The sequence below is a fragment of the Leptinotarsa decemlineata genome, unplaced genomic scaffold (assembly GCF_025532065.1).
Source record: "Leptinotarsa decemlineata unplaced genomic scaffold, Ldec_3_MD MMD2_tig00003335_RagTag_RagTag, whole genome shotgun sequence".
Taxonomy (NCBI): domain Eukaryota; kingdom Metazoa; phylum Arthropoda; class Insecta; order Coleoptera; family Chrysomelidae; genus Leptinotarsa; species Leptinotarsa decemlineata.
In genome coordinates this window covers 6,464-32,608 of record NW_027412587.1, presented here as the reverse complement: position 1 = coordinate 32,608, position 26,145 = coordinate 6,464, and the positions used below count along the sequence as shown (strand labels likewise).

General features: G+C 36.0%; 1 protein-coding gene across 1 annotated transcript; it reads right to left on the bottom strand.

The window, feature by feature from the left end:
• Positions 1-445: 445 nt before the first annotated feature.
• Positions 446-25,811, bottom strand: LOC111510540 (trypsin-like). The gene is made up of 2 exons (XM_074177896.1): positions 25,674-25,811; positions 446-2,122 (listed from the first exon to the last, which is right to left on the bottom strand). Exons 1-2 carry the CDS (start codon positions 25,729-25,731, stop codon positions 1,425-1,427), a joined length of 756 nt encoding a protein of 251 aa, XP_074033997.1. The 5' UTR covers positions 25,732-25,811; the 3' UTR covers positions 446-1,424.
• Between the last annotated feature and the right edge of the window lie 334 nt (positions 25,812-26,145).

The following is a 26,145-nucleotide window of genomic DNA, read 5'->3' as shown; positions in this document are numbered from 1 at the left end:
TATCTTCTCTGGAGCAAGAATTTTGAGCTCATCACTTTGTGGATTTGAAGAAACCAAAATATTCAATACGTGAATAACTATATTTGGGTTATCTAAAGGAATAACTCGCCCACAGTATTGGGGATTTTTATTAAGTACCCGTTCTCTTGTCAAATTCCAATCTTCAGGCCACACAACAACTACGGTAAGAACCCACTTCCCGAAAATACCCTAAAGGGTATATCCTTCTAAACCTTAACCTTATTTTAGGCCTTCTTATTACCACCTCAAGTCGATATTGTGAAGTATATCCTGGTGTATCTCTCGCAAGGCTAGACCACTACACCCGTTATATCTCTGATTACGGTCTTCCGAGGAGCACGTTATCTGCATGGAAAAGATCATTGCCTGAGTGGACTGCGTACAGGGGTTGGATCGTGCTGCTGGAGACTATTGTCCCATATCCCATGCATGTAAGGTCCTTCCTGTTATGTATTACACCCTTCCGCACGACCTCGAATCAACATTGCGGCACAAATTGCGAATTCTAGAATGAACCAAGTATTTACCACAACTTAAATTTAATCATAAGTTGCTGACATTTATATCTGTGAACCCAAAAGTATACTTCTGGGCCATAAGCCTGTAATCACCATAAGCTTGGCGTGTTTAAAGAAAGAATACACTTATCCTCCAAGTGGACTTATATTTACCCATCATCCCTCTCCGCTGAGTTCCGGCAGCCCATGATTTAGTTCCTGAGTAACAAAGTAATCCGTTTCAATCTACGACAACGGATGTTACAATCCACTCCTCCATAGAATCACTTGAGTTACTCACTGAACACTGATTGCTCAAAACTGTCGATAACAATAAATGACAATACATTTTTTAATCTTTTCTAGAGTATGAAATAAGTTGAGTGTTTTCCGAGAACATATTCGGAACAGCTGATTGATCACTTATTCCATGAAGCAGACCCTGGAAATTAGTGGAAATTTCCGCCAATTCGTGAATATGTTTGAATATGTTTTTTCCGTTAACCAGCTATCGCATTCCTACGAACGACAACCCTCAGAAGTCAAAACTTGTGCGAGCTAAGGACTAACGAGGTCTTACCTTTCAACCTTCATGCCTTCATGAACAAAGGTGCAAGTGAAGTTTGCAGTTTTGATTCGATGATTGTGTTGGATTGAAAAGAATATGTTGCTCTTTCCGTTCATCCTAAAAAGATAGGTTCTCTTGTCAGTTTTCTATCCTTTGAAACGGTTATTAACTGAGAAACTTTTTTTTTCAATCATTCATGTAGCTTCTAGTAAATAACCTAATACCGGTGGCATCGAAAGTTTTTAGGAAAATTTCAAATACTAAGATCTATAAAACTCCTCAGTTTTGTTATTTATTTGTATATCGAGAAAAAACTGTTAAGATAATTCAATAGCATGTTAGTAAGGAATCAGTGTACCGTTCATAGTACTATTTATCCAATCCTGGTAACTCCCAACTCTTGTGAAGACGGTTGGATATTTATTTGATCCACAACTCTTCCCCCAAGACATAATTCCATATATTCGTGCGTTCATTATTCCTGCACCACCGTAATCCCCATCGCAAGCAGAAATGTTTGAATTTCCGCCAATCCATCCGCCGCAGAACATGTTCAAATTTATGACAGTCGAAGGATAAGCACTTTGACAATTTTCTCTAGACATTGATAAAATTTGAGCCATTTGAAGAGTGTCTGGATAGCTTCCATCTACTTTCGTCTGTCCCCATCCCACTATATTGATTGGAGAAAATTCTTCTATATCAGGATTTTTGTAAGGAAGTCCCCGAGCGAAAGCCAGAGTGTGATTGAAATCTTCATTGAATTGAATCACGGCTATATCTGAATCGTGAGTGATTTCGTTGTAATCTGGATGTGGTGTTGCATTTACTACTATAAGAATTTGACCATCCAAAGACCTTGAAGTGGATCCAGCGCGTGCAGTCAGGTCGGTCGGATGTAGATTAACACATTTTGCGGATGTTAATGCCCACCTAGAAGCTATTAGAGTTGCTCCACAAAAATGTTCATTCTGATGTTGAAGAGACAAAACTGCTCTGTGACGGTGTATTTCGGTGTCGTGACCACCTGAAATAGCTAATAGCAAAATATATGTTCAGCAGTAAAAACAAATTATCAGTTTATAAAACGTGGTATGTGCAAATCTTACAAGTGACTAGTTTATAAAATAGATTAATTGAAATCCTGGGGAGCTATCAACGAAATAATTTATTTTAGTAGATATCGAACTAGTATCTATATGGTTTCAAATGGAACATACTCAGACAGCAGAATCAGAATTGACTAAGTGACGATTCATCAAAGTAAGATTAATTTAGAGTCTATTTCGGACGATTTTCTAATTTTCACGCCTACTACTAGCAATAGAGGATAGCAGCAGTTATCAATTTGAACTCAAAAGTTTCATTATCAGATTATTACAGTATTGCATACGACATTTTCGATGATTATAATGACGTAGCACTTCATATTTGCATGATTCTCCTGGCCAGGCAAGTGAGATATTAGACTGACCATTTGATGAGGAGACTGATCTTATCACTTCGCAACTTGAAAATTATTTCATATTAGTTTGTCATGAGAATTCATTTTCTCACAGCTCATCATAGACATGGAGCAATCTAAAGCAGAATTGACTTTTCAAATAGGTTCATGTTCTAGATCAATTTTCGCTATTCTTCTAAGATGTTCTGTCATACTCGTATTAAATATTTAATGGAAAATTAATCAATAAGTCCCTTCCTAGATTCGTTTATTTTTATTTCCTGTTATTTTTCATTTCTAACTTCTTTTGTGTGGTCTAGCCATTAAAACAACAAGATATCAATATCGTACAACTCATTATCATAATATATTTTCAATAAATGTGTTACTCGAATGGAAGATATATTGTATTTTCCTTTCTCATCAAGTGGAAAGTACATATCTCTTTCAGAGATATGCTCAAACACTGCAAAAAAATGTTAAAGCTTTTTGGAATCAGTGTATGTGTAATTGAAGAATGCATACAACTAACAAAAATCTTCAAGGAAAATAGTTGCTCCCAGTTCAACAACCGTTTCTATAGACCGCACTAAGGCACGGCATTGAATGAACCACTGCCTGTCTTATAGCTCATCCGTTAGAGGGTAGATTAGAATTGGAAGCAAAAGAGCATTTAAATTACTTTCACAGAGTCGAATCCGATATGCAGATGATATATTTGCAAATTTTAGAACAATGAAATATGAAGTAGAGGAGTTTATTCAACTTTCACCAACAAATCAGTTCACTCAATTTTCAGAAGGTGGAACTTGGTTGCCATATCGAGAAAAGGATTGCAGTTCTGATGTTCGGAAAAAGTGTTTGTTTTGAACAGATTTTCGAATATAAAATTTACATATGAACCCGAAAACAGCAAGGAGGTACCATTATTGGGTGTATTTGTGATTAGTAACCAGTGTCTAGAATTCGATGTATATAGGTATGATGCTAGTATTTCCAGATAACTTCCTGATAGTATTGTTCACGGAACCAAATGGCAGGACAGAACATTATTGTCGATAGGCTTGTTTCGTTTTCCTTGAGTAGGTAATGGAAGATACGATACTAAGAAAAATTATATCAGATACATATGTAACCAACATATATCCTTCAAATATAGTGGATGGGTTAATCAGGATAAATATCTGCATGCACTATCAAACCATCATCCTAGTCAAAAGAGTGGAGTCATCTCTATTATAACGGGCTCAAAGAGTATGTTAACCAGAGCATCTCGAGAAAGAACTGGAACTGGAGATCGAATGGATACAGCGTACCCGAAATCAACACGGCCCTGAAACTGAAGAGTTCCACGGTTCAGAACGGGGAGGCTCAGATGGCTGCACGTGCATATCTACCATATATCCCAGACAGAATTGGAGAACTCTTGGAGGAATACAACATAAAACGGTTTTCAAACCCATTAAGAAGATCAGGTGTCTGGGGTCGGCTAAAGGCAAGAGAGACCCACTATCGGCAGTAGGGGTTTATCGCATATCGTGCACTTGTGGGAAGGTATACATCGAAACCACCAAAAGATCAATGGAAACAAGGCTGAAGGATCATGAAAGAAGCTGTCGACTAGATCGAATGGACAAGTCGGCTGTGGCGGAGCACGCACTCAACGAGAGAAATCACAGAATTATGTTCGAAAACACGGAACTCCAACCAAGGATACCAGAGCCGACTGATACAAAAAACAATAAAGATTCACAAACACACGGATAATTTCAACAGAAAATAAGAAGCTGTGAACCCCAAACTAATATGGAATCCTATTGTGAGAAGTTCAAGAATGATAAGCAGCATGATGGAAGGTTGCAAAAGGTCGACGAATGTTCATTCGAATGAAATGAATGACAACACTTCTTTCTAATTTCCACGAGTTATTTCATTTTCACAACCGATTTCGGGTTTTATCGCTCATGTAAGCTTGTAGAAAATATTCAAAATTTTCTGAATACAAAATAACAACAGCTTTCATATATAATGATCATTTAAGCAGTATTCTGTTCGATGCAAAACCCAAACGAATGAAAAAAATCAGGTAAATATACAATAGAGTGTGATCTACAGTATATACAGGCCAAACCGGAAGAAATTACGACGTATGGCTCCGTGAACATGTCTGATTGGACAAAAAATCTACAATGTATGAATATTTGCAAAAATCAAAACACAAGATAGGTAGAGATAATTTCAAAATCCTACACACGTGTAATGATGGCAAAAAAATGAATTTGTTGGAAGCCATGGAATTCAATAAAGCAATTAAAAACCCAAAATTTATAACCCCAAACGAGCAACTCGATTTATGGAGGTCTCCTCTCTTGAACTCAAAGTTTGACAACCTCAGGAGTAGGAGATTTGAGCCGGTTCTAAGCCTCCCCCCACCACTATGACGTCACGTGGGGTGGATGACCTAGACCGACTCATGTGACCCTGAGAAATATGTCTGGTGCATGCCACCTTGAAAAATATGTATGGTGCATATGACCTTGAAAAATATGTCTGGTGCATAGGTGGTATGTGTACATCACAGATTACAGCCGGTTCTGGGCCTCCCCCCACCACTATGACGTATTAATTGATTTTTTTGTTGTTGTTTAGTAACATCAAGGCGATGTGACCTTGAAGGGTCTGGTGCATGGATCGTTCAGAATTTTTTTCATATGAGATTTTGTGTGTGTGTGTGTGGGTGTGACATAGTGACGTAATTACATTTGATTGGTGTGTGTGTAAGAATGCACGGTACAGGGTTTCATCATGTGCTTGTCTATGTACAAACATACGTCTGCATACTTCGAAGATCCTTCAAGTAATTAATGTTCCATCGATGTGAGCCCACCAAGTTATTAGTGGTGTGACGTCACAGCATCAACCGTTCAACGGTAAGAGAGCGAGATGTTCACTCCCCGACGTGCGGCTGAGTAATGCGTATTCATCGGTGTGCCCTCACCTATATCGCTGCAGTGAAGGAAGTGACGTAACGCATCGCTCTAGCCTCGCTATCGATGGTGACACGCAGGTGGCCGAGGACTGTGCTAACGTCTGCCCTCTTCGAGAGCGCAACGCCCACTGCCTGTTCGTAACGACATCCAGTTGGGAGGTGGGCTTGGCTGTGACGTCAGGCATCTCTAGTGGGTAGCGAAGTAGGGTGAACTGAAGAGAGTTAAATAACGTGCATTTGTATAGATAATATTGTAGAATCTCGTGAAGAATCAATTTGAAAATTATCAACTTGAGCTGTGCCAAGGTATGGTTAGGGCAAATGGGATACATATAACAATTGACTGAAATTCTCTCTATTATAGCAAAATTTGATCTCACATTTTCGCTTTGAAACCTCATTGAACTATTGAGGCCCGCGTCGGACTGCAAAGTTAAAGGTTATAATATAATTGGAGATAAGTAATGAGAAGAGTTCATTGCATGTATTCAAATGATTCAAGATGAAACAAACCAATGAAGCACAAGTGATAAGAAATGAGAGTTCAGAGAGTGGATTCTTGTTGCTTGTAACTATCCAATGGAATTTAAGATCTGAATCTTGTGTAATGTTATATTCATGATGACGAATAAAAGAACAGTTATTATTTAGGTCTATTTTATGTACGGAAAACACTGAAGAGATTGAAATTGAATTACAGAATACATATTCGGAAGAGAAATAAATATAGTAGGATTTGGAAAAATCTTGAGTTTTGGATAGAATTTAAAAATTGTGGAAAGAGACAACTGCTTTGATGAGCCGATTTTCTATAGTTTGTGCCTGTATTTGCCGTATGTCAAAAACTTGTCGATTTTGATATTGCACGTAGCTTTTGCATTCCGTTTCGACCTTCACAGCATATGACATCAGCGCAACTATAACTGAAAAGTAGGATGTGCCATCACTTTGATCGAAAATAAATTCATTCACCTGTCATTGCCAGATTTACCCGGCAAGTTTGGTTTGACTTTCAAATAAATACAAGGTTATTATCTGCCCCGAAACAGATGCGTAGATTCAACACATAACATTTTACAGAAGAACAGACTGACATTTCTCACGCATATGCATGTCTAACATGAACTAGGTACCGCATACTTAATGATGATTCAAAATGCTACACTATATTTTTTCTTGAAATATGATTACATTACAATTTGAACCAACCTAGTGGATGATATTGACGTAACTTCAACTGAAACATGGGTATCGCCTCACTTTGGTCTCTTTTTTTCCACACATTGGCAAAATCTGATGGTGAAGTTTGATTTAACCTTGAAACTAAATACAAGGATTTTCTCGAGGGTCGAGTTTTCATGTATGCCGATGGCACAACATTGTGACGTCCCCAGATCTGAATGAAATTGAAAATGAAACGAAACTAGTAATCAATGAATTCGAATGTTGGTGTAGAAACAATCATTTAATAAATAATGGAAATAAAACAACATTCATCCAGTTTTCAAGTAAGTATCAGCGACTTTCCAAATAAATCTAGGTTTCGAAACTGAATTGTCTTTCAATAATCACATCGAATACTTGTGCACTTCTCTGAAAAACGTATTTTGCCTTGCTAACAATGAAATCAAATTTTTTGAGACATTATCTCTTGGATATATACTATGGTCTAGTGTATTCTAAGCTTAGTATAAATATTACCATTTGGGACACTCATCAGAAATAAATAGAATCTTTATAAGGCAAAAACGCTTCATTAGACTAATTTTTGATCTCAAAAACAGAGAATCTTGTAAGAAAACATTCCAAGACAAAAAAAAATTTCACATTACCATGCATTTATCCTTACAAAATATCAAGCTACGTTCATGTACATTCTCATTTGCTAACAAGAATTGAGGAAATTCACTGTCATTAAACGAGACGGAGAAACGATTTCCATCAGGAAAAAATGAACCATAATGAAACAAATTTTCTCATATTCAAGAAAAAAGTCAAAGACTTTTTGGTAACAAGTTGTTTTTACTTCCTGATAGAGTATGAAAATAATATTTTTGTGTAACATGTGCTACTATTGATATAAGTGCTATAAGATAAAATATCTTTTGTAAAATGTGACGTGTCATATATACATTCATGTATCAAAAATGATGACTAAAATTTGACTTTGACTTCTTCGCCAATGTTATGCTAGACTGAGATTTGTAGACATGTAGTGTCAACACTTGACATTTTACAGGAGAACAGACTGATATTTCTCACACATATGCATGCCCTACATGAACTTCCGCATGCTTAAAAATGATGTAATAATTTAAAATGTCACACTACGTTTTGTCTTTTCGAAACATGATTGATTACAAATCTGAAGCCATACAGTAGATGATATTGATATGATTTCTACTGAAAAGCAGGTTTGTTCTCACTTTGGTCTGTTTCTCCCCCACCATGTCAAGATCTGACAGAGCAGTTTGGTTTGAGCTTGAAACTGAACGCCCAGGTTATGCTAGATGGAGATTTGCGGAGTTTCCAAAAGAGATGCGTAGGGTCATGCCATTTTGCAGTAGAATAGATTGATATTTCTCACACATGCATATGCTCACCTAACAAGAACTTTCACGTATTGCAGTACAATCTAATCATTTGAAATTCAACACTATATTGCAGTATCTGACGGTGGAGTGTGGTTTGACTGTGAAAATGAATACAAAGTTCATTCTTAGCGAAAATCGTGCTAAACGGGGTTTGGAAGTTCTCCAAAACAATGTATAGTCACAACACAACATTTTGCAGCGAAAAAGACATATTTTTCACACCTAAATATATTCTCGACATGAACTTTTACATGTCGCAATACACATGTTTCAATTTGAAATGTATTACTATCTTCTTCTTAAAACCCAATATTATCCAAGATTCAAGCCAATATACCGTATGACGTAAGCGTGTATTCAACTGAAAAGGAGGTATTTTCACACTTCAACCTGAAAACTGATTCCTCCCCTCCACCATTTCATGATCTGACCTTGAAGTTGAGTTTGATCTTCAACTTGACTACGTGGTCATTTTCTGTCGATGTCCTGCTATACTGGTTTGTGAGTCCCCAAATATTACATAATGCACACATTTTTCGTACATACACACGCATGCCTCACACCATGCATGCTTATGTTTATGTTGTAGTATTTTTCTCGAGAGAATTTATATGGTTGAAGCTGCGATGATTCTGCAACCGTGTTAGGAATCACACGTTGAAAGGTAAGACCTCGTTAGTCCTTAGCTCGCACAAGTTTCACAACTTCTGAGAGTTGTCGTTCGTATGGGGGCGACAGCTGATTAACGGAAAAACAAGAAACAGAACATTTACTTGCTGCATGATAAAGATACAGTAATGCAACTTGTCGCTATCGAATTGGGTACTATAATAACGTGATCAACATTTTTGTCAACATTTTTACTGTTGTTCCTGTGAATATAGTATTTCAGACTAATATATCATCATAGAAATTCAGTTTTCTGATATACTATGATTCCATAAGACATGTATCTCAATAGCAGATTTTATTCATATTTATATTTGGTCACATTACTTCCAACGCAAAGTTTTCCCCGCTAGGTAGTGCTGTTTCTAATTTACTGTTCGAGGAAAATTTTCTGGCGCTCCATTTCGGTCAATCAGTTATTGTTGAACCTGCTTCTGCAATTTTGAAAAATGATTGTTGATTTGATGAAATATATCGCATCTATCTTGAGCCTCATAATAGATGAATAAAAGGAGAAAACAGTGAACGATGGACTTGAAGAGTGTTATAAGGCTTCTAAACGAATAAAAAAAGATCTGAAAAATACTACTACTATGGGTGGGAAACAAAATCTACTAGCATTCTTGATCAATAATACAACACTACGTAATCAGATGAAATTTGAGATGAAGAAAGGAGCAGGCCTGATTAGCCGGAAAGAGACAGCCTCTAATCGAATACATTGGGATGATTCAGAATCGGCATTCAATTCGCGTATCCGGACTGAAGTTATTAGTAATCTCAAGCATAAGAACCCTACCTCATTTTTGATCGACTATAAGACCCTTTTTGTGAGACTAATTCAAAATGCATTGAAAAAGGATGCATTTTTGAAGGTTAATTTGACATTCGGTGGAGAATTTGAGGTTGTCAAAGGCGATCAAATCTTCAACGAATATAAGTATTTCTCAATATCTAACGCATCCATCCATAGTAACACTGATATGAATATGTGGTTTGAGGAATATGTTCTGCAATCATGATAAAGTTGGAAGAGTTTCAGGAACGTGACAGAGGTTAGACGTTGAAAGCAGTAGTGAATTTGGGGGTTACCGTAAACAAATTTGTACCGCAGAGAGGTTCATCATACATTGAACTGCCTTCTCAAATCAAAAGAGAAATCATGATATAATGCCTGCTTCGCTTGGGCCATTGTTTCGGCGTTGTATCCAGTTCCCCATGGACAACATTCAGATCACATCCCATCTTATCCTGACTATTCAAAAGTTCTGAAGTTGTGAGGTATTCACTTTCCGATGAAAATTATTCAGATGAATAGTTTCGAAGAGCAGAATGATCTCTCAGTCAATGTTTACACGTTCAAACTTTTTAAATCCAAGTATACTGTAATACCGCTAAGATTGAGCATAGCAAAAAATAAAAGCAAACATGTGAATCTACTCATGATTCAAGACATGTATTACGATGAAAGATGTGAGGATTCAATAAATGTCTGGTCACCAACCAGAAAACACTTTGTTTGGATAAAAGATCTATCTAGTTTGGTGAGTAATCAACTCGACAACCGTAATAGAAAAAAATATTATTGCCATAGGTGTTTTCACTGTTTTTCCACGCAAGCTACGTTAGATAAACACCTTGAAGACTGCTCGAATACAAAGGAATGTCTACCAAAATTACCTATGGAGGGAAAATATATTTTGAGGTTCAAAAATTTCAAAAATAAAATTACATCGCCTTTCGTCAAATATGCCGAGTGTATTGGTATCTGCACAAGATGGCAATAAATATCAACGACATATTCCGGCATCTATTATATATTATTATTTTATCGATCATTTCGTGATGAAAATTGTATGAAATGGTTTGCAGACGAGATAGGTCAGTTTGCTGAAGATGTTGCAACTGTGTTCCAGTGTCCTTTCGATGTAGATATATCAGCCAGCCAGGAAACATTTTTTCAGGCAGCAACTCATTGTCACATATGTGACAAACCATTCAATATATCAGACAAAATAGTATGCGACCATAATCGTCAAATACCTAAAAATAATTAATCGCCAACCATCACACAATGAGTGCATTATAAACTATCAAGATGATCCAACAATTCCCATCGTATTTCATAACTTATCAGGATATGATGCACATTTTGTTATAGAAAATATTGCATTGGATCTCAATGGAAGTGTCGCCGTTTGGCCGATAACAAAGGAAAAGTATATCTCCTTCACTAAAAATATTTCTGGTAGCAAGATCCACTTCAGATTTTTTAACTCATTCAGATTCATGAGTTTTTCGCTGGATACGTTAGTATCATATCTATCAGATTTTCCAAATCTCATATCATATTTCTCCAACCGCTCGAATGATGAAGAGTAGATTTTGACAAAGAAGGGTGTAATGCCGTATGACTATATCGATTCTTTCAAAAAATTCAATGAAGATTGTTTACCCCCTATCGAAACCTTTTACAACATATTGGAGGAAAAACCGTGTCCTAGGAGATCTTACTTACGTGTCAAGCTGATATGGGCTACTTTTAATATAAATACATCGGGAAAATATACGAATCTGTATTTGAAGACGGATGTTATGCTTCTGGCTATGTCTACGAGCAGTTCCGCTCAAATTGTCATGAAACTTACAGTTTGGATCATGCCCATTATTTCACTCTGCCTGGCTATACATGGGATGCTATGTTATTCAAAACGAAACAGCAACTTGAACTTCTCACCGATGTAGATCAGTAGATGTTTTTCGAAAAGGGAACAAGAGGTGGACTGAGTCAAGTTCGCTCCAAGCGATGAGTCACAGCTAATAACAAATACATGGGTGACAATTATGATGGAGCTAAAGCTGACTCATACCTAATGTATTTCGATGTTAATAATCAATATGGCTGGGCAATGTCTCAATATCTACCATACGGCTGGTTTGAGTGGATGGACACCAAAATTGATATCACAACTGTGCCTGATGATGCCTCGGAAGGTTATATACTAGAAGTTGATATGGAGTATCCAAACAACCTTCACGATATGCATAAGGATTTACTGTTTTGCCCCGATCATGTGGATCCTAAGACAAAAAAATCTCGAACCGAAAGTACATCGGATGTGAAACAATTTAAATTGATGGCTACTCTATAGTCGAAGAAATAGTGTGTAACTTTACAGAAATCTCAAGCAGGCCTTAGAACATGGTCTCATTTTGAACAAGATTCATCGTGTTCTAAAGTTCAAGCAGTCCATATGGTTGAAGCCCTACAAAGGCTTGAACACACGTTTGCGAACTGCTGCCTCGAATGATTTTGGAAAGAACCAATTCAAACTAATGAATAATGCCGTATTTGATATGTACTGCTATCTTCAAAACTCAATTTTTGTCCCGTATATATAAATATTTGTTTAAGGGAAAACTATGGAAAATCTGAGAAAGCACTCTGATGTTCGCCTTGTAACGAGTTGGGATGGGCGATATGGTGCCGAAGCCAGAATCTCCAATCCTCGGTTCAAAAGTTTGACTGTCTTCGATGAAAACTTGACTGCCATTGAATTGGGAAAATCCAAAATATTCTTCAACAAACCTATATATGTTGGAATGGTAGTACTGGATTTGGCAAAGTTGACCACATATAATTTCCATTATGAATACATGGCTCCTAGGTATAGAGAAAATTTTTGCGCAGTTTATACTGACACGGACAGTTTGATTCATGAAATTATAAATTATGATCCATATGAGATGATGAAAAATGATTGTCATCAGTATTTCGATACTAGCGATCATCAATCAGATATCATTTACAATATTCCTCGAGCGAATAAGAAAGTGATTGGATTGATGAAGGATGAGAACAACAGAAAGCTTATGCTCGACTTTATTGGACTCAGATCTAAATTATACTCAACTAAAACTGCAACGTCAGAAGATTAAATCACTGATCTGAAAAAAAGATTGAAGCAGGAGAATTATGAAAATGATGAAATCAAACAAATTGTGGCCAATTTCGGAGTATCCAAGAAAGCGAAGGGCGTTAAACATAATGTTGTCAAAAAAAAATCGCTTTCGAAGATTACGTGGCCTATTTGGAAAATTATACCGAAAAAGCAATCACACAAAAAAATTTGTGAAATCCTATAAGCATAGGGTGTATTCAACAGAACAAACGAAGATTGCTCTGAATCCTAACAATGATAAACGCTAGCTAATTCCTGAAACCTACCATACTCTTCCATGGGAACATTACTCAATTCAAAATCTATGAATATTGATTAATAACAATATCAACTACAAATTATTCTCGTCTCACAAGAACTGTTCTATGTACGAGTGAAAATCACATATCATATTGAAAGCTTTTGTTAACATATTATCTTGTTGCTGATATACAGGTGTATTTTTGTGAGTCAAAGCAGAACTATTGGAAAAATGAACCATACTGTCATTTATTTCGAATTGAACCACACATCTATTTTCTTTCGAGAGAGGTTTTATATGGGGCTATTGGCGATGTTTTTCTTCCTCTACAATCTAAAAATCAAACGCTCCAGCAGCTCTAACTCCTGGGTGGTGTGTTGGTGTTTCAACGATGAACTCACAACCAGATGATATCAACCACTTGTCCTCATTTTTTAGGGTAACATTTCTTGGTCTCTTCCTTCGAAGGGCTCATAAGTATCTATTAAGTCGATGTATTTCCTGAAAATATTAAATTCAACTCTTCCATCATATCTTTTGTAAACAGACAACAATAAAAAATATTTATGTATTGTGTAAGATCGTGTTCATTATATCTTTTCGGTTTACATTTTGTAAGAAGTTGTTTTGAATCATTAGTTAACTTGAGTGTGTTTTTATTGATGTTCAAAATATTAATTTCAATAGAAAAATACTTTTTCTATGACATCCATCATCTTGTAGAATCAAACCATAACACAGAGGAAAGATCCATGTTGACTTTACGACGACAGATTGACATTACCAGAAACATAACCCAAATAACCAAAAAAATAGCCATTAAATCATCTTGTGTGAAAGCTGTTTGGAAAAATGTGTAACTGAAACTGGTTTTGATCTATTTCAGTTTAAAATCAATTCAAAAATATCTGTTAATTTCTCTTGAATACATGTTGTTGATATAAATAGACGAAAACCCACATAAAAATTCAGTTTTGACCAAATTGCAGTATATTTCATAGTAAAGCACTCCATTAATTATGAATCTCGATATTATAGAAAATGCCAAGTCGAACAAACATGTTATTATCAGCATATACCCTTTTCAATATTAGTCCTTATTGAGATTAAAATCTTTCATAATTACCAATCAACCACATCTATCCTTCCACTATTCTAGACAAATATCTTCAATTTCATCAAAAGTCAAATATGGAGCTACATAATCGAAAATTGGTATGATGGAGATTGCGATCATACTGTTGGAATGGAACAATCACATTACAATTGTAGCGAATCAATTGTTTTGCTATTCGTCTGTAGTTTTGATCTAAATACATAACATCGATATCTTTATGGCTACACATTGAAAACATTTTCTCAAATTTGTACCAATATATTTCAGATACGCACTTGGTGTTATGAGAGTTTACTTGATTTTGAGATTTACTGGTGTGTAATTTTTCTGCGTATCAGTAGAAAAACTTCAGTTTTATAGGGAGACTAGATCAAGTTTTTTTTTTCAACCATTATCAGCTGGAAATAAAGCCCAAACATAACGCATTTATGATTCAATACCAGACAGCCCTGTTTCGATCCGCCATAGCTCTCATCAGTGGTGTTACGCTGAACCACAAATTCATTGCTAGAATCAACTGTAATTGAAGAACAAGTTATAGTAAAGAAGCGGGTTTACATCTCTGCTCACGGCAGGGGTGGAATTTGCAGATCGGTTTCGGGCAGTTTGGCCACTAGACTTTACGTTCATTATAGACCCGAAACCGATCTGCAAATTCCACCCCTGCCGTGGGCAGAGATGTAAACCCGCTTCTTTACTATAACTTGTTCTTCAATTACAGTTGATTCTAGCAATGAATTTGTGGTTCAGCTTAACACCACTGATGAGAGCTATGGCGGATTGAAACAGGGCTGTCTGGTATTGAATTATAAATGCGTTATGTTTGGGCTTTATTTCCAGCTAAGAATGGTTGAAAAAAAAAACTTGATCTAGTCTCCCTATAAAACTGAAGTTTTTCTACTGATACGCAGAAAAATTACACACCAGTAAATCTCAAAATCAAGTAAACTCTCATAACACCAAGTGCGTATCTGAAATATATTGGTACAAATTTGAGAAAATGTTTTCAATGTGTAGCCATAAATATATCAATGTGTAGCCATAAAGATATCGATGTTATGTATTTAGATCAAAACTACAGACGAATAGCAAAACAATTGATTCGCTACAATTGTAATGTGATTGTTCCATTCCAACAGTATGATCGCAATCTCCATCATACCAATTTTCGATTATGTAGCTCCATATTTGACTTTTGATGAAATTGAAGATATTTGTCTAGAATAGTGGAAGGATAGATGTGGTTGATTGGTAATTATGAAAGATTTTAATCTCAATAAGGACTAATATTGAAAAGGGTATATGCTGATAATAACATGTTTGTTCGACTTGGCATTTTCTATAATATCGAGATTCATAATTAATGGAGTGCTTTACTATGAAATATACTGCAATTTGGTCAAAACTGAATTTTTATGTGGGTTTTCGTCTATTTATATCAACAACATGTATTCAAGAGAAATTAACAGATATTTTTGAATTGATTTTAAACTGAAATAGATCAAAACCAGTTTCAGTTACACATTTTTCCAAACAGCTTTCACACAAGATGATTTAATGGCTATTTTTTTGGTTATTTGGGTTATGTTTCTGGTAATGTCAATCTGTCGTCGTAAAGTCAACATGGATCTTTCTCTGTGTTATGGTTTGATTCTACAAGATGATGGATGTCATAGAAAAAGTATTTTTCTATTGAAATTAATATTTTGAACATCAATAAAAACACACTCAAGTTAACTAATGATTCAAAACAACTACTTACAAAATGTAAACCGAAAAGATATAATGAACACGATCTTACACAATACATAAATATTTTTTATTGTTGTCTGTTTACAAAAGATATGATGGAAGAGTTGAATTTAATATTTTCAGGAAATACATCGACTTAATAGATACTTATGAGCCCTTCGAAGGAAGAGACCAAGAAATGTTACCCTAAAAAATGAGGACAAGTGGTTGATATCATCTGGTTGTGAGTTCATCGTTGAAACACCAACACACCACCCAGGAGTTAGAGCTGCTGGAGCGTTTGATTTTTAGATTGTAGAGGAAGAAAAACATCGCCAATAGCCCCATATAAAACCTCTCTCGAAAGAAAATAGATGTGTGGTTCAATTCGAAATAAATGACAGTATGGTTCATTTTTCCAATAGTTCTGCTTTGACTCACAAAAATACACCTGTATATCAGCAACAAGATAATATGTTAACAAAAGCTTTCAATATGATATGTGATTTTCACTCGTACATAGAACAGTTCTTGTGAGACGAGAATAATTTGTAGTTGATATTGTTATTAATCAATATTCATAGATTTTGAATTGAAAAATGTTCCCATGGAAGAGTATGGTAGGTTTCAGGAATTAGCTAGCGTTTATCATTGTTAGGATTCAGAGCAATCTTCGTTTGTTCTGTTGAATACACCCTATGCTTATAGGATTTCACAAATTTTTTTGTGTGATTGCTTTTTCGGTATAATTTTCCAAATAGGCCACGTAATCTTCGAAAGCGATTTTTTTTTGACAACATTATGTTTAACGCCCTTCGCTTTCTTGGATACTCCGAAATTGGCCACAATTTGTTTGATTTCATCATTTTCATAATTCTCCTGCTTCAATCTTTTTTTCAGATCAGTGATTTAATCTTCTGACGTTGCAGTTTTAGTTGAGTATAATTTAGATCTGAGTCCAATAAAGTCGAGCATAAGCTTTCTGTTGTTCTCATCCTTCATCAATCCAATCACTTTCTTATTCGCTCGAGGAATATTGTAAATGATATCTGATTGATGATCGCTAGTATCGAAATACTGATGACAATCATTTTTCATCATCTCATATGGATCATAATTTATAATTTCATGAATCAAACTGTCCGTGTCAGTATAAACTGCGCAAAAATTTTCTCTATACCTAGGAGCCATGTATTCATAATGGAAATTATATGTGGTCAACTTTGCCAAATCCAGTACTACCATTCCAACATATATAGGTTTGTTGAAGAATATTTTGGATTTTCCCAATTCAATGGCAGTCAAGTTTTCATCGAAGACAGTCAAACTTTTGAACCGAGGATTGGAGATTCTGGCTTCGGCACCATATCGCCCATCCCAACTCGTTACAAGGCGAACATCAGAGTGCTTTCTCAGATTTTCCATAGTTTTCCCTTAAACAAATATTTATATATACGGGACAAAAATTGAGTTTTGAAGATAGCAGTACATATCAAATACGGCATTATTCATTAGTTTGAATTGGTTCTTTCCAAAATCATTCGAGGCAGCAGTTCGCAAACGTGTGTTCAAGCCTTTGTAGGGCTTCAACCATATGGACTGCTTGAACTTTAGAACACGATGAATCTTGTTCAAAATGAGACCATGTTCTAAGGCCTGCTTGAGATTTCTGTAAAGTTACACACTATTTCTTCGACTATAGAGTAGCCATCAATTTAAATTGTTTCACATCCGATGTACTTTCGGTTCGAGATTTTTTTGTCTTAGGATCCACATGATCGGGGCAAAACAGTAAATCCTTATGCATATCGTGAAGGTTGTTTGGATACTCCATATCAACTTCTAGTATATAACCTTCCGAGGCATCATCAGGCACAGTTGTGATATCAATTTTGGTGTCCATCCACTCAAACCAGCCGTATGGTAGATATTGAGACATTGCCCAGCCATATTGATTATTAACATCGAAATACATTAGGTATGAGTCAGCTTTAGCTCCATCATAATTGTCACCCATGTATTTGTTATTAGCTGTGACTCATCGCTTGGAGCGAACTTGACTCAGTCCACCTCTTGTTCCCTTTTCGAAAAACATCTACTGATCTACATCGGTGAGAAGTTCAAGTTGCTGTTTCGTTTTGAATAACATAGCATCCCATGTATAGCCAGGCAGAGTGAAATAATGGGCATGATCCAAACTGTAAGTTTCATGACAATTTGAGCGGAACTGCTCGTAGACATAGCCAGAAGCATAACATCCGTCTTCAAATACAGATTCGTATATTTTCCCGATGTATTTATATTAAAAGTAGCCCATATCAGCTTGACACGTAAGTAAGATCTCCTAGGACACGGTTTTTCCTCCAATATGTTGTAAAAGGTTTCGATAGGGGGTAAACAATCTTCATTGAATTTTTTGAAAGAATCGATATAGTCATACGGCATTACACCCTTCTTTGTCAAAATCTACTCTTCATCATTCGAGCGGTTGGAGAAATATGATATGAGATTTGGAAAATCTGATAGATATGATACTAACGTATCCAGCGAAAAACTCATGAATCTGAATGAGTTAAAAAATCTGAAGTGGATCTTGCTACCAGAAATATTTTTAGTGAAGGAGATATACTTTTCCTTTGTTATCGGCCAAACGGCGACACTTCCATTGAGATCCAATGCAATATTTTCTATAACAAAATGTGCATCATATCCTGATAAGTTATGAAATACGATGGGAATTGTTGGATCATCTTGATAGTTTATAATGCACTCATTGTGTGATGGTTGGCGATTAATTATTTTTAGGTATTTGACGATTATGGTCGCATACTATTTTGTCTGATATATTGAATGGTTTGTCACATATGTGACAATGAGTTGCTGCCTGAAAAAATGTTTCCTGGCTGGCTGATATATCTACATCGAAAGGACACTGGAACACAGTTGCAACATCTTCAGCAAACTGACCTATCTCGTCTGCAAACCATTTCATACAATTTTCATCACGAAATGATCGATAAAATAATAATATATAATAGATGCCGGAATATGTCGTTGATATTTATTGCCATCTTGTGCAGATACCAATACACTCGGCATATTTGACGAAAGGCGATGTAATTTTATTTTTGAAATTTTTGAACCTCAAAATATATTTTCCCTCCATAGGTAATTTTGGTAGACATTCCTTTGTATTCGAGCAGTCTTCAAGGTGTTTATCTAACGTAGCTTGCGTGGAAAAACAGTGAAAACACCTATGGCAATAATATTTTTTTCTATTACGGTTGTCGAGTTGATTACTCACCAAACTAGATAGATCTTTTATCCAAACAAAGTGTTTTCTGGTTGGTGACCAGACATTTATTGAATCCTCACATCTTTCATCGTAATACATGTCTTGAATCATGAGTAGATTCACATGTTTGCTTTTATTTTTTGCTATGCTCAATCTTAGCGGTATTACAGTATACTTGGATTTAAAAAGTTTGAACGTGTAAACATTGACTGAGAGATCATTCTGCTCTTCGAAACTATTCATCTGAATAATTTTCATCGGAAAGTGAATACCTCACAACTTCAGAACTTTTGAATAGTCAGGATAAGATGGGATGTGATCTGAATGTTGTCCATGGGGAACTGGATACAACGCCGAAACAATGGCCCAAGCGAAGCAGGCATTATATCATGATTTCTCTTTTGATTTGAGAAGGCAGTTCAATGTATGATGAACCTCTCTGCGGTACAAATTTGTTTACGGTAACCCCCAAATTCACTACTGCTTTCAACGTCTAACCTCTGTCACGTTCCTGAAACTCTTCCAACTTTATCATGATTGCAGAACATATTCCTCAAACCACATATTCATATCAGTGTTACTATGGATGGATGCGTTAGATATTGAGAAATACTTATATTCGTTGAAGATTTGATCGCCTTTGACAACCTCAAATTCTCCACCGAATGTCAAATTAACCTTCAAAAATGCATCCTTTTTCAATGCATTTTGAATTAGTCTCACAAAAAGGGTCTTATAGTCGATCAAAAATGAGGTAGGGTTCTTATGCTTGAGATTACTAATAACTTCAGTCCGGATACGCGAATTGAATGCCGATTCTGAATCATCCCAATGTATTCGATTAGAGGCTGTCTCTTTCCGGCTAATCAGGCCTGCTCCTTTCTTCATCTCAAATTTCATCTGATTACGTAGTGTTGTATTATTGATCAAGAATGCTAGTAGATTTTGTTTCCCACCCATAGTAGTAGTATTTTTCAGATCTTTTTTTATTCGTTTAGAAGCCTTATAACACTCTTCAAGTCCATCGTTCACTGTTTTCTCCTTTTATTCATCTATTATGAGGCTCAAGATAGATGCGATATATTTCATCAAATCAACAATCATTTTTCAAAATTGCAGAAGCAGGTTCAACAATAACTGATTGACCGAAATGGAGCGCCAGAAAATTTTCCTCGAACAGTAAATTAGAAACAGCACTACCTAGCGGGGAAAACTTTGCGTTGGAAGTAATGTGACCAAATATAAATATGAATAAAATCTGCTATTGAGATACATGTCTTATGGAATCATAGTATATCAGAAAACTGAATTTCTATGATGATATATTAGTCTGAAATACTATATTCACAGGAACAACAGTAAAAATGTTGACAAAAATGTTGATCACGTTATTATAGTACCCAATTCGATAGCGACAAGTTGCATTACTGTATCTTTATCATGCAGCAAGTAAATGTTCTGTTTCTTGTTTTTCCGTTAATCAGCTGTCGCCCCCATACGAACGACAACTCTCAGAAGTTGTGAAACTTGTGCGAGCTAAGGACTAACGAGGTCTTACCTTTCAACGTGTGATTCCTAACACGGTTGCAGAATCATCGCAGCTTCAACCATATAAATTCTCTCGAGAAAAATACTACAACATAAACATAAGCATGCATGGTGTGAGGCATGCGTGTGTATGTACGAAAAATGTGTGCATTATGTAATATTTGGGGACTCACAAACCAGTATAGCAGGACATCGACAGAAAATGACCACGTAGTCAAGTTGAAGATCAAACTCAACTTCAAGGTCAGATCATGAAATGGTGGAGGGGAGGAATCAGTTTTCAGGTTGAAGTGTGAAAATACCTCCTTTTCAGTTGAATACACGCTTACGTCATACGGTATATTGGCTTGAATCTTGGATAATATTGGGTTTTAAGAAGAAGATAGTAATACATTTCAAATTGAAACATGTGTATTGCGACATGTAAAAGTTCATGTCGAGAATATATTTAGGTGTGAAAAATATGTCTTTTTCGCTGCAAAATGTTGTGTTGTGACTATACATTGTTTTGGAGAACTTCCAAACCCCGTTTAGCACGATTTTCGCTAAGAATGAACTTTGTATTCATTTTCACAGTCAAACCACACTCCACCGTCAGATACTGCAATATAGTGTTGAATTTCAAATGATTAGATTGTACTGCAATACGTGAAAGTTCTTGTTAGGCGAGCATATGCATGTGTGAGAAATATCAATCTATTCTACTGCAAAATGGCATGACCCTACGCATCTCTTTTGGAAACTCCGCAAATCTCCATCTAGCATAACCTGGGCGTTCAGTTTCAAGCTCAAACCAAACTGCTCTGTCAGATCTTGACATGGTGGGGGAGAAACAGACCAAAGTGAGAACAAACCTGCTTTTCAGTAGAAATCATATCAATATCATCTACTGTATGGCTTCAGATTTGTAATCAATCATGTTTCGAAAAGACAAAACGTAGTGTGACATTTTAAATTATTACATCATTTTTAAGCATGCGGAAGTTCATGTAGGGCATGCATATGTGTGAGAAATATCAGTCTGTTCTCCTGTAAAATGTCAAGTGTTGACACTACATGTCTACAAATCTCAGTCTAGCATAACATTGGCGAAGAAGTCAAAGTCAAATTTTAGTCATCATTTTTGATACATGAATGTATATATGACACGTCACATTTTACAAAAGATATTTTATCTTATAGCACTTATATCAATAGTAGCACATGTTACACAAAAATATTATTTTCATACTCTATCAGGAAGTAAAAACAACTTGTTACCAAAAAGTCTTTGACTTTTTTCTTGAATATGAGAAAATTTGTTTCATTATGGTTCATTTTTTCCTGATGGAAATCGTTTCTCCGTCTCGTTTAATGACAGTGAATTTCCTCAATTCTTGTTAGCAAATGAGAATGTACATGAACGTAGCTTGATATTTTGTAAGGATAAATGCATGGTAATGTGAAATTTTTTTTTGTCTTGGAATGTTTTCTTACAAGATTCTCTGTTTTTGAGATCAAAAATTAGTCTAATGAAGCGTTTTTGCCTTATAAAGATTCTATTTATTTCTGATGAGTGTCCCAAATGGTAATATTTATACTAAGCTTAGAATACACTAGACCATAGTATATATCCAAGAGATAATGTCTCAAAAAATTTGATTTCATTGTTAGCAAGGCAAAATACGTTTTTCAGAGAAGTGCACAAGTATTCGATGTGATTATTGAAAGACAATTCAGTTTCGAAACCTAGATTTATTTGGAAAGTCGCTGATACTTACTTGAAAACTGGATGAATGTTGTTTTATTTCCATTATTTATTAAATGATTGTTTCTACACCAACATTCGAATTCATTGATTACTAGTTTCGTTTCATTTTCAATTTCATTCAGATCTGGGGACGTCACAATGTTGTGCCATCGGCATACATGAAAACTCGACCCTCGAGAAAATCCTTGTATTTAGTTTCAAGGTTAAATCAAACTTCACCATCAGATTTTGCCAATGTGTGGAAAAAAAGAGACCAAAGTGAGGCGATACCCATGTTTCAGTTGAAGTTACGTCAATATCATCCACTAGGTTGGTTCAAATTGTAATGTAATCATATTTCAAGAAAAAATATAGTGTAGCATTTTGAATCATCATTAAGTATGCGGTACCTAGTTCATGTTAGACAAGCATATGCGTGAGAAATGTCAGTCTGTTCTTCTGTAAAATGTTATGTGTTGAATCTACGCATCTGTTTCGGGGCAGATAATAACCTTGTATTTATTTGAAAGTCAAACCAAACTTGCCGGTAAATCTGGCAATGACAGGTGAATGAATTTATTTTCGATCAAAGTGATGGCACATCCTACTTTTCAGTTATAGTTGCGCTGATGTCATATGCTGTGAAGGTCGAAACGGAATGCAAAAGCTACGTGCAATATCAAAATCGACAAGTTTTTGACATACGGCAAATACAGGCACAAACTATAGAAAATCGGCTCATCAAAGCAGTTGTCTCTTTCCACAATTTTTAAATTCTATCCAAAACTCAAGATTTTTCCAAATCCTAGTATATTTATTTCTCTTCCGAATATGTATTCTGTAATTCAATTTCAATCTCTTCAGTGTTTTCCGTACATAAAATAGACCTAAATAATAACTGTTCTTTTATTCGTCATCATGAATATAACATTACACAAGATTCAGATCTTAAATTCCATTGGATAGTTACAAGCAACAAGAATCCACTCTCTGAACTCTCATTTCTTATCACTTGTGCTTCATTGGTTTGTTTCATCTTGAATCATTTGAATACATGCAATGAACTCTTCTCATTACTTATCTCCAATTATATTATAACCTTTAACTTTGCAGTCCGACGCGGGCCTCAATAGTTCAATGAGGTTTCAAAGCGAAAATGTGAGATCAAATTTTGCTATAATAGAGAGAATTTCAGTCAATTGTTATATGTATCCCATTCGCCCTAACCATACCTTGGCACAGCTCAAGTTGATAATTTTCAAATTGATTCTTCACGAGATTCTACAATATTATCTATACAAATGCACGTTATTTAACTCTCTTCAGTTCACCCCACTTCGCTACCCACTAGAGATGCCTGACGTCACAGCCAAGCCCACCTCCCAACTGGATGTCGTTACGAACAGGCAGTGGGCGTTGCGCTCTCGAAGAGGGCAGACGTTAGCACAGTCCTCGGCCACCTGCGTGTCACCATCGATAGCGAGGCTAGAGCGATGCGTTACGTCACTTCCTTCACTGCAGCGATATAGGTGAGGGCACACCGATGAATACGCATTACTCAGCCGCACGTCGGGGAGTGAACATCTCGCTCTCTTACCGTTGAACGGTTGATGCTGTGACGTCACACCACTAATAACTTGGTGGGCTCACATCGATGGAACATTAATTACTTGAAGGATCTTCGAAGTATGCAGACGTATGTTTGTACATAGACAAGCACATGATGAAACCCTGTACCGTGCATTCTTACACACACACCAATCAAATGTAATTACGTCACTATGTCACACCCACACACACACACACAAAATCTCATATGAAAAAAATTCTGAACGATCCATGCACCAGACCCTTCAAGGTCACATCGCCTTGATGTTACTAAACAACAACAAAAAAATCAATTAATACGTCATAGTGGTGGGGGGAGGCCCAGAACCGGCTGTAATCTGTGATGTACACATACCACCTATGCACCAGACATATTTTTCAAGGTCATATGCACCATACATATTTTTCAAGGTGGCATGCACCAGACATATTTCTCAGGGTCACATGAGTCGGTCTAGGTCATCCACCCCACGTGACGTCATAGTGGTGGGGGGAGGCTTAGAACCGGCTCAAATCTCCTACTCTCAGGAATTTCTATAATCTCCAGTGTTGAATTTCTACAGTTGGCAGTTACAGTTTCAAATGTATCAGTTAGTTTTATATTTGATCTGTTTAAAATATGTTTTTCCGTTAATCAGCTGTCGCCCCCATATGAACGACAACTCTCAGAAGTTGAGAAACTTGTGCGAGCTAAGGACTAACGAGGTCTTACCTTTCAACGTGTGATTCCTAACACGGTTGCAGAATCATCCCAGCTTCAACCAGATAAATTCTCTAGAGAAAAATATCTGGTCGAGGCGGGAATCGAACCCACGACCTTCCGATAGTGAGTCGGGCGCACTACCACCGTGGCCAATTCCACAATGATAATGCTGGAATAAAACCCGAAACCAGTCCTAAAAATGAAATAACTAGTGGAAATAAGAAAAAAGGTTTTCGTTCATTCAATTGAAATGATTATGAATTTCCACAAATTGACCAAGTCACCAATTACACAAATTCGAAGATTGTTATTGTTAATTTACCTATTCCAGGTATATTCCAGGTATTTGCATACCAAACTACCTGAGTCAGCATAAATATGCTTTACGCAGCCTTAATACCCAGTCGTCCGTATGAACTAAGGTCCCTAATTGATAGGATAGAATTTCTAAAAAGTTTGAAGTTAGAATTAGCTTTCAAAATGTTTTCCTCACTCCAAAAAATTTTAGATTACCCTGAAGACAAGATGTTGGAAAATGAAATGTCGGGGTTTTATTAAATGAGCTGTGAAGATTTTGATAAAAAATACGTCGCTCAGACAAGGTGAGTCATCGAAACTCGTTACAAAGAACATGAAGCCCATACCCTATTTCGGAGGCCAAAAAATCTAATGACTTATAAATGGACTGACCCGTTACTTGATGAAAATTAATAACAGGATCCATTAAATCCATGTTTGTGAAATTTGTTATGTAATCACAGATAAATCCAATGACGCTTATTACGCCTTGCAGAACAGCCATACAAAGGACATATTTCAAGCAGTCCATTGTTTGTCTTTATATGAATCGCTAAATTAATGGGACTTCAACAAGCTAATTTCTTTCAAAAACTAGTATTTATCATCATGCTCATAGGCTCAGACACTTTCAAAAATCAGTAATTCTCTTCTACTTACCATTTACCGTAACAGCTATTGACAGGAGATATATTGACAAAAACATTTTTGAAATCATACCACCTTTTAATAATAATTGAAACTACTGATATATTTCACTTCATCTCTCATCGAATTGTCCACATATCAGAAATATATTTTGAGATGATGACTGGAAGCTGATCCATTTCTTATCTAATATGTTTGTGAAGTATTTTTGGATATCTCCTATATACAGGGTCAGTAAAAAAACTTTTTTTATAATTTATTTAATAAAACGAATTATGTTCATAGGTATAGTTATTTTTTTGGTTCTTTTTATGTGGGTAGTACACCCTTTGTACTAAGTGTACACTCGCCGCACCAAACGAGAAAGCGTACCTACTATAAAAATATTATGTTGATGACGCCTGTTCAGAACTGAATATATTTCGTTAATATACAGTTTGACCATATTCTTTCCTTTATTGGCTTCATTCCTAATTCAACATTT

Bases quoted from the DNA above. Each gene is read 5' to 3' on its own strand.
- LOC111510540 (XM_074177896.1), bottom strand. From the start codon at position 25,731: ATGATTTCAAAAATGTTTTTGTCAATATATCTCCTGTCAATAGCTGTT. The intron at 2,123-25,673 runs GTAAGTAGAAGA...TTTTGCTATTAG, and splicing joins AATAGCTGTTACGGTAAATG to CTATTTCAGGTGGTCACGAC.